Here is a 10,758-nt window from a genome sequence, read left to right on the forward strand (position 1 = left end):
AAAATCTACAAACAATAAATGCTGGAGAGGGTGTGGAGAAAAGGGAACCCTCTTGCACTGTTGGTGGCAATGTAAATTGATACAGCCACTGTGGAGAGCAGTATGGAGGTTCCTTTAAAAAACTAAAGATAGAACTACCATATGACCCAGCAATCCCACTACTGGGCACATACCCTGAGAAAACCATACTTCACAAAGAGTCATGTACCACAATGTTCATTGCAGCACTATTTACGATAGCCAGGACGTGGAAGCAACCTAAGTGCCCATAAACAGATGACTGGATAAAGATGTGGCACATATATACAATGGAATATTACTCACCCATAAAAAGAAACGAAATTGAGTTATTATGGACCTAGAGACTTTCATACAGAGTGAAGTAAGTGAGAAAGAGAAAAACAAACACCATATCCTAACACATATATATGGAATCTAAAGAAAAAACAACAAAAATGGTTCTGAAGAACATAGGGGCAGGACAGGAATAAAGACACAGACGTAGAGAATGGACCTGAGGACGCGGGGAGGGGGAAGTATAAGGTGGGATGAAGTGAGAGAGTAGCACTGACATATATACACTACCAAATGTAAAATAGATAGCTAGTGGGAAGCAGCTGCATAGCACAGGGAGATCAGCTCGGTGCTTTGTGTCCCCCCAGAGGGGTGGGATAGGGAGGGTGGGAGGGAGACGCAAGGGGGAGGGGATATGGGGATATATGTATACATATAGCTGATTCACTTTGTTGTACAGCAGAAACTAACACACCATTGTAAAGCAATTATACTCCAATAAAGATGTTAAAAAAAAGAAAGAACTATGAGATTTCCATGTTTAAAATAGAATTTATTGCCCTAAATGCATAATCTTCTATTCTGAGCAAATTAGATAGCTATACTAATATGCTGACTCTGGTAGCTCTTTATAGTTTGGCTTTTACTGAGGGTTTTCAACTCCAAATATGAACTAGATGGAATTCCAGAGGACGATACAGAACCAATGCATCAGATTTAGGAGGAAACTTAAAATTCAACAACTTAACATCTTTTTATTTGATCCAGTTCAATAAACATTTACTCACTATGAGAGAGATCCTCAGAGGGGTGAGGAGAATCAAAGTCTTAGATCTCAAGGATTTCACATAACTAACAGGATACAAAACAAGGTAGATACTCTACAACTAAACAAAAATTGGATAGGGACCCAAGAGTTACAAAGTGCTGTGGATATTCAAAGGGAGATAGATGGCACCTAAGATTGGCTTAATTGGAAGATAGAATTTTCACACAGAACTAATATTCCAGGCATGAAAGAAGTAAGGACAGAAAGAAGAGATTCAAGAGTTTACAAAACATGGGAATATAATGGACTCTGTAAAAAAGTGTTCACATATCCTTTGTGGAACCAAAAGTGTGAAAAAATGAATACATAATTACCAAGAACTTCTGGAGAGAAAAGGGAGCCAATTAGTGTTGAAAGCTACAGCAGGGTTAAGAGAATAAAGACAGAAATTATCAAGAATATATCATAATCAGGTCATTGGTGGCCTTACCTGACCTCAGTGGTGAGATCAGAAACTAAACTTAAGACATTTCAGAGTAGAAAAACAAAAGTGGCTCAATATAAAAGGCTCATCATGAAAGAGAATAATTAAGGTAAGGAGAAAAAGAGTTTTAGAATATGGAAGACCTGAACATGTTTGCTGACAGAGCAAAAGGAGTCAACAGAAAGGTAAAAATGGAAAGATTCAAATGAAAGAAGGTATACTTAATATTTGGAACAAAGTTACAGAAAGTGGTTGGAAACAAAAGCGTGCAAAGAGGAAAGACGGGCCTTGGAAAGGAAAAGAGACTTTTTTCCTCTGGGAAAAAAGGATGAGCACTTCTCTGGGAGAAGAGCAAGGAAGTTGAGGGATCCTGAAAAGGCTTGATAAAGAAAGTGCTTGGAGATCTTAGGAGCACAGGCTTTTGACAAGGGCAGGAAGAAAATCAGCAGGAGACAAATAGAAAGGATTCTAGCAGCAGTGAGGGCTTAGCTGGATTCAGAAACAGAAATCAGCAGAGATACAATCAGCATATTTGATGACTTTCTCCCAATAACCTCAGAAGCAGAAACAGAATCTATCAGCAGAGATACAATCAGCATATTTGATGACTTTCTCCCAATAACCTCAGAAGCCCGGGACGCTAGGGAGAGAAAGCAAACTGTGGCAAAGGAAAACAAAAAATGACTTGCCTGAATTAAAATTACTCAGGTTGGCAGGGCTGAGACAAGTGCCCAGCCAGCTCTGGCTTCTAGTTCAGCACTCTCTTTTGACTATGCTGCCTTCTTTTTAAACAAAACTTTCCTAAGGCTAGTTAAGTTTAAAAGTTAATTGCCAGTTTTAAAGTTTTAAAACCATGCTATTAAAGCAAGGTAATGAAATACTTGTTCTTTGAGCACTAACACAATAAAATTAGGACTTTTTTTTTTACTTGTACAACGTCATCAGTTGTGAAAAGTCAGAAGGGTTCATTGCCAGACAAAACCCAGCATGTCACTTACCTGGCAGCTTCAGGAAAACCCATCTTGTACAGCGTGACAACTACTGCTCCTCCGATGCCTAAATTATGCTGCAGAGCAACCTTTGCCCCAGGAACTTGCCTTTTTCCGGCCTCCCCTCTCAGCTGCCAGCAGAGTTCAGCGCACTGAGCCAGACCTAACAAATCGAACGCAGAACAGTCAGATTCCGTTGGTTTAGAAAGCTAAAGGCAGAAAAGGGCTAACGTTTAATTGTGACTTTTAACTAAACCATTTTATTCAGCCAAGACGACGTTTGCCTAAGTAAGAACTTCTCTTAAAAGCCTGGAGGGTTTTTGCAGCTAGCTATTTTTTCTCCCTCAGTAATCTCTGTATTTAGACAATATTCAGGCTTCAGAAATTCCTTGTGCTCTTTAAATTTATCCAACCTGCCATTTTTTGGCAATGTTGAAAGAGAAAACACTGAATATACCGTTCTCTGGCTGAGGCAAAACAGCATAAAAATAATTTAATTTTACCATTTTTAATGTATCAAAAGCATATAATCTAGGACTTGGGAGTTGACTTTCCCTAAAATATTTAGCTGGTATGGGAAATTTTCCTATTATTCTCCTCAAAAATTCCTAGAAAGAATGTTTTCTAGACCTATTCACAGCTATTCCAAAAATAGCACTGGGTTCACAAAAATAGCATTTTGTCCTCTGGATAATAAAATCAGAGATTTTTAGAGCTGTAGAGAACTAAATAATGTTGAAACCAAGCCCCCCTAAAACTGAGTTCCCTTACGGAGTTTATGATTAATCTCTCTATCCAAAACTTTATTCCCTTACTTGTCTCCTCTGACCTCAATCCCTTTCTTGTCCCCTCAATCCTGTGCTAACTGAACACTAATTAATCAGTCAGTTGACTAAGATTGCTGTTGTTAATAACATCCTTACTGTATTAAAATTGCTGTTGTAGATACCGTCATACAAACAAATACAAGTTGTTTTTCCAGGCAAGATGAGCTCACAACCCCCAGAGCCATGGACCACCTGGCCAGAGAATCATAAACCAGACACATTCTGACTCCCAAAACCATGATTAAGAAATGTCACACATATACACACTACTATATATAAAATAGATAACTAGTAAGAACCTACTGTATAGCACTTTACTCTACTCAATACTCTGTAATGACCTATATGGGAAAATAATCTAAAAAAGAGTAGATATATGTATATGTATAACTGATTCACTTTGCTGTACAGCAGAAACTAATACAACATTGTAAATCAACTATACTCCAGTAAAAATTAATGAATAAAAAAATACACGGGTTCAATAATGAAAAAGAAATGTCACAGAAATGTCTTGAGATGATGATTTATTCCAGTTTCCTTGTTCTTCCCCTTTAAAACATCCCTAACTCAAAGACCAAGATGGAGCGGATCTGAGACTTGTCTCCCACTCCCTTTCTTGGCACTCTGCAAATAAACCCTTACTTTGCTGCAAACACCCACTATCAGAGTTTGCTTTCTGCGCCAAGCCATGGGCAGAGGAGCCCTTGCTTAGTTACAAAGGTAGCAATGAGAAACTGTAAGATTAAGTAATTTGTGAATGGTCACAAAGCAGGCTAATTCCAGAGTTGAGATTAGAAGCCAAGTCTCCTGATTTACATTTGTTCTTCTCCCACACCAGCTGTTCAAGGATAGCTTAGTTAAGAATGTTGGATAGAATGGTTTCATCGTCCTGGAGGCAGAGCAAACCGGTCTACCTATAATGTCTGTTCTTCCACCCACACCCCCAATCACAACGTCTGATTCCCGAATACCTATGACAGTTTTCTGTTATAACCCCAACCTTCTCAAGAAATTTAACTGCCATTTCTCCTTTCTAAGCAATGTCTACATATTTTTACAGAATATATATTTTAAACACTGTTTTAAAATAGGTAATTCTACATCTTGCAATGATTTTTTGAATTGTGAACATTTTGAATATTAAGGTCAAAGTGAATAATTCTACTAATATATCCAAACTTTGGGGCAATTAGTCTTACTTGAAATCTGCCATACAAAAAGCTTAAACATTTATGAATACATAAGACCAAAAAAAGTATTCAGACTGGTCTTATGTATACGTGGGTGGGGAAATAGGGCTAGTTCTCTTCCCCAAAGAGTAAATATACATAGTTTACAAATATTTGAGAAAAATACTCAACTTTACCTTGATCAAATAGAAAGATACTGTTTTAACCAATCACATTGGTCAGCATGTTTAAAAATGGAACTAATCAATGCTGGGGAGACTATGTATGGCATGACAGCCACCTTCATACAGCAAGGGTCAAAGTTCAAACTGGTAAAACCTTTTTGGAAAGCAATGTACAAAATTATTAAGAGCATTTAAAATGCCTTGAAAACCATTCTATGGAAATAATCAAGCATAGGAAAAGTTTTACACACAAAGCTATCTGTTTATCACATTCTTAGAACAGTGAAAAACTAGATAATCTACAAGTGAAATAACTGGGGAATGGTTATATAAATTATGATCTATCCATATGACAAAGTACTATGTTCCTATTTAAAATGATATATACAAAAATTTTAATAATTTAGGAAAATGTTTATGATATAATCTTAGTAAAAAATGCAAGGAACCCTTTAGATATTCATCTACCCATCCATCCAACAAATATTTACTGAATGCCTAATATGTGCTGATACTGCTCAAGGCTCAGAAGATCTAATAAATAAGATAGGCATATAAAGGTACACAGCCTGCTTAAGGAATAGAAAGTTAAGTGAATGAGGCTAGAGAGTGCTCAAGACAGCCAGTGAGAGTGAGAGAGAAGGGGGTGAAGAGGGAGAGAGGGAGTTGGGGGAGGGAGGCAGGCAGAAAGGGAGAGTGAGGGGGAGAGAAGGAGGGAAAGAGAGAGAACATGAATGTACTGGAAGCACCAGATTTTGCAATAATCTCACTCACACCATACCACTGATACTGTAGAAGATGTGGTATACTGTGTTAAATCTCTACTCATGATTTGCTTAACTCACATGTGGCAAAAAAAGGAAGAAGGGAGGGAGCGAATAAAGATCCATGTTAACTTATTTATTCACTTTTAACAAAAGACGACAGTGAGAAAACATATTGATTATATGAGCTTTCTGGTTATCTGCTTTCAGAATAACCTGGCATTTCTTGCATTTCTAGAGTCTAGATTTGTGAAGGGTGGAAGTCAAAAGTTGGCCTCAGAAATCTACTTGCCAAGAAGACGCAGAAGATAGTTATGAAAGCATAAACTATATGAGCAACACTTTTTAAAATTTTTCCTTCCTTGGATAACTTCTGGCACTGAATTAAAAACCATATTTTTCCTCTCCTTGGAAAAAAAGACTATCAAACATGAACATGATATATTTATAAATTGTGGAGGGACATAGGAATGGGCATCCTGTCAAAGTAGTATATTCAAATATTAATGTCCTTCTTAAAGTCTCTTACGAAGGGGAAAAAAAATTTTTAACCTTGTTAATTCATTTTACTACCATCTTGCTGCAAAAATTTCCTAACAAGATGTTGGTCAGTCTTTTTATATAAAAATAATTAGCCTAGGACTCAGCTACATAGTTATATAGCCTGGTTGCTACTGAAAATAAACTATTCAAACATGTATCAAGCACTCCACTAAGTATTGAAGATACAAAGAATGCACAGTGTAATATGAAGTGCTAATAAAGATAAGTACTAAGTGCTATGGAAATCCACAGAATGGAAAAACTACAGGGAATAATATCTTGAGATATTACCCAAGGTCTTTTCTTCCTCCTGCTTCCTTGAACCCATAACTCTTCCTATACCATTAAGACAGTCAAGTGCAAAAAAGTCATAATTTAGCTTTAGTTTCAAATTAGACATCTAAAGACCTCAGCATAAACAGCATAAAAAAGCATGTTTTTCTATTGTTGGAGCCTGGCTTTTTGAGAAAGCAAAGATTTGTTGAGCTTTAAAGGGCAAAAAGCATTAATGGACTCAGCATACACTGAAAAATGCCCATTTATTAAGATCAGTTTTTCCCTCCAAAAGTTATAAAATTATCAACCTAGAATGCTATCAAATGTACAATATACTTCAAGAACAAAAGTAACAAGGATATTTTCAGACAAAATAAGCTGAAAGAATTCATCACCATACTGCAACACCCACACTATAAATGTTAAAGGAAATCCTTTAGGCAGTAAGAAAATGATAGCAGATGGAAATATGAATTTACACAAAGGAATGAAGTGGTAACTACATTAACCTTAAATAGATAAGGTTTTCTTATTGTTTAATCTCTTTAGGAGATAACTGATTATTTAAACAAAAAGAATTTCTTGTGGGGTTTAAAACATATGTAAAAGAAAAATTTACAACTACAGTATTATAAGGCCTGGACAGGAGAATTGGAAGTATACTGTTGTAAGGTTCTTTTACTATTAGTGAACTCATATAATAACACTTGAAGATAGGCTATGATGATAAAGGTAAAATGGAGAAATAAAAAATAATCCAAAAGTAGGATGATAAAGAGAGAGAAATGGGAATAAAGAACAGCTGGGACAAAGAAAACACAAATAGCCATACTAATAATCATATCAAATATAAATAGTCTATAAACACCCCAATCAAAGACAGAGATTGTCAGTATGGAGAAAAAAAACAAGACCCAACTAAATGCTGCCAATGCACTTTAAACATAAAATCACAAATAGGTTAAAACTAAAAAGATAGAAAAAGATATACCATGTTAGCACTAGTTAAAATTTGAAAGCTGGAGTGGCCATATTAAATCAGCCAAAGCAGATTTCAGAGCAAAGACTTGCCAGAGCAAAGAAGGCCATTTCATGAAGATAAAGGGGAAAACATAAAACTGTCTTTATTCACAGACAATATGATTGTCTATATAGAAAACCTGATGCAGTTTTTAAACAACTACTAGGATTAATAAGTGAGTTTTAGCAAGGCTATAAGATGAATAAACAAAAATTGATTGTATTTCTACATACTAGCAATGAAAGCTTGAAACTGAAAAAATACCATTCACAATAGCATCAAAAATATGAAATACTTAGGGATAAATCTGACAAATATTTACCCCTAAGTATTTGCCCCATAATCTGACAAATATGTGCAAGACCTGTACAGTGAAAACTATATTTCTGAAAAAAGTTAAAGACTTTTTAAAATAAATAAATGGAGACATATATTTTGTTTATGAGTCAGAAGATTCACTATTGTTTGAATCTCAATTCTCCCCCAGATAAATCTATACATTCAACATAATCCTAATAAAAATCCCAGGAGAATTTTTTGTAGAAATCAACAAGCTGATTCTAAAATTTCTATAAAAATACAAAGGAGCTAGAATAGCCAAACAACTCTAAAAAAGAAGAATTAAGTTGGAGGGCTAAGGCTACCTAATATCAAGAACAATTATAAAGGTACAGTAATCAAAACAGTATGGTACTCATGTAGAGACAGACACATAGATTAACTGGACAGAAAAGACAGACCACAAATAATGCCCACATATTTATGAACAACTGATTTTTGACAAAGGCAATGCAGTGGACAAAGTATAGATAAATAAATGGCATTCCAACAACAGGAAATCCATATGTAAAAAATGGACTCGGATCCACACTTTGTGCCATACATAAAAATTAATTCAAAATGGATAACAGATCTAAATGTAAGGCTTAAAGTATAAAACATCTAGGAGAAAACATAGGAAAAGATCTTTGTGACCCAGGGTTAGACAAAGATGTCTTAGGCAGGACTTAACCATAATTAAAAACTTCTGCTCTTCAAAAGACACTAGTAAGAGAATGAAAAGGAAAGTCACAGACTGGGAGAAAATCTTTGCAAAGCATATATTTGGTAAATAACTTGTATACAGGATATATAAAGAACTCTCAAAACTCATCGAAGAAGATATACAGATGACAAATAAGCACATAAACTGTTTAACATTATTAGCCAGTAGGAAAATGCAAATTAAAACCACAAGAAGATGCCACTACATACTGATTAGAATGGCTAAAATTTTAAAAGCTGACCATACCAAGTGCTGACAAGGATGTGGAAGAACTAGAACTCTCATACACTGCTGGTGGGAAGGCGAAATAGTATGACCACTTTGGAAACCAGTTTGACAGTTTCTTTTTTTGTTGTTTTTTAAAATTTATTTATTTATTTTGGCTACGCTGGGTCTTAGTTGCAGCATGTGGGATCCTTTAGTTGCAGCATGTGGACTTCTTAGTTGGGGCATGCATGCAGGATCTAGTTCTCTGACCAGGGATAGAACCCAGGCCCCCTGCATTGGTAGCGTGGAGTCTTAGCCACTGGACCGCCAGGGAAGTCCACAGTTTGACAGTTTCTTAAAAGTTAAACCTACACCTGGCATATGATCCAGTCATTCCACTCCTAAGTATTTACACAAGAGAAAATATAATCCATGTTTATACAAAGATTTACACATGAATGTTCACAGTAGCTTTATTTGTAATAGCCAAAAACTAGAAACAACCCAAATGTCCATCAACAATAAACATGATATATCCATACAGTGGAATACTACCCAGCAATAAAAAGGAATGAACTATCGATACATGCAAAAATATGGACAAATCTCAGGCAGACAAAAAGAAAGATAACATACTGTAGAATTCCATTTATACAAAACTCTAGAAAATGCAAATTAATCTATAGTGACAGAAAACACTGCTTTGGGATGTGGGGTGGGAAATAGTGGGAGGGAGGGATTACAAAGATGTATATATGACAAAACTTTTGGGGTTGATGGACATGTTCACTATCTTGACTACGGTGACGGTTTAACAGGTGGATATATATGTCAAACTTATTAAACTGTACATTTTAAATATGTGCAGTTGAAGATGGCAGTGTGGGAAGACACGGAGTTAGTGTCTCCCCACGAGTAGGGCAACTGCCGGCTGCTGGTGGGGGACTCTGAGGCCCAAGGAGACGGGAGGAACCCCAAAGTGAACCGGTAGGATGTAGGGGGACTGAGTGGGGAGGAGAACTGGAGGCCAGACAGGATCAGTGCCCCTGAGGATGGGAAGATCAGGAGAGGCAGGTGGGAGGAGCCATCCAGGAGAACAGGGAGAGGAGCGGGGGGTGATTGCCCCGCCCACTGGGGCCCGGGGAGCCTATTGAGCTCCCAGGCTGGTCCCCTGCCCTCCAAAGCCCCCTCCAGGCCATGTGGGTCCTTGGGAGCATAGGAAGGAGGCCAGGGAGATCAGCAGAGGCAGGCGGGAGGGGCCCTCCCAGACCCAAAGAGCAGGAGAGGAGAGGAGGGCGTTTGCCCCGACCACTCGAACCCAGGAAGCCTGTTGGGCTCCCAGCTGAGGTACCCTGCCCTCTGAGACCAGGGGTGGGGGGCACGCCTGGACCCCTTCTGTTCCTTGAGCCTAAGCCCTACAGCCCACATTCCCCAGGGCCTTTCCAGCCCTGTGGGTCCTAAGCATAGGCCCTGCCCACTGCCCAAACCTCACCCTTGCTTAGGCCCCGCCCTCCACAGCCAAAGTCTTTCCCCCCATTTTATTCTTTTCTTTTCCCTCCTCCTCTTTTTTACTATTGTGGTACTGATATACCTTCCGGTTGTTGATTCATCTATATTTTTTATTTTTATATTCTTTCTAACATACCTGTTAGTTTCCTAATCTAATTTTATTTTTTACTTTGTTATTGTTCTTTTTTCTTTTTGCCACCCCACGTGGCTTGCGGGATCTTGGTTCATGAGCCAGAGGTCGGACCGAAGCTCCTCCGGTGGGAGCTCCAAGTCCGAACCACTGGACTAACAGAGAACCTCAGACCCCAGGGAATATACATCAGAGTGAGGTCTCATGGAGTTCCTCATCTCAGTGCCCAGACCCAGCTCTACCCAACAGTCTACAAACTCCAGTGTTGGACGCCTCAGGCAAAACAACCAGTAAGACAGGAACACAATCCCACTCATTAAAAAAAAAAAAAAATGAGATGGCAAAAAATTATGTCACAGATGAATGAGCAAGGTAAAAACCTACAAGACCAAATAAATGAAGAGGAAATAGGCACCTACCTGAAAAAGAATTCAGAGTAATGATAGTAAAGATGATCCAGAATCTCGGAAACAGAATGGAGGCATGGATTGAGAAAATACAAGAAATGTTTAACAAAGATCTAGAAGAACTAAAGAACAAACA

The 10,758-nt window shown here is 37.7% G+C and overlaps 1 protein-coding gene across 1 annotated transcript in view; it reads right to left on the reverse strand.

Annotated features, from left to right (window-relative positions):
* Nucleotides 1–10,758, reverse strand: part of SCP2 (sterol carrier protein 2) — a 174,122-nt gene that overhangs the window by 55,929 nt on the left and 107,435 nt on the right. The window contains exon 12 of the mRNA XM_024119754.3: nucleotides 2,546–2,699. Coding sequence (XP_023975522.1) covers nucleotides 2,546–2,699 — 154 coding nt within the window. The remainder of the gene's footprint in view (nucleotides 1–2,545; nucleotides 2,700–10,758) is intronic.

Source organism: Physeter macrocephalus, chromosome 4, assembly GCF_002837175.3.
Source record: "Physeter macrocephalus isolate SW-GA chromosome 4, ASM283717v5, whole genome shotgun sequence".
NCBI lineage: Eukaryota > Metazoa > Chordata > Mammalia > Artiodactyla > Physeteridae > Physeter > Physeter macrocephalus.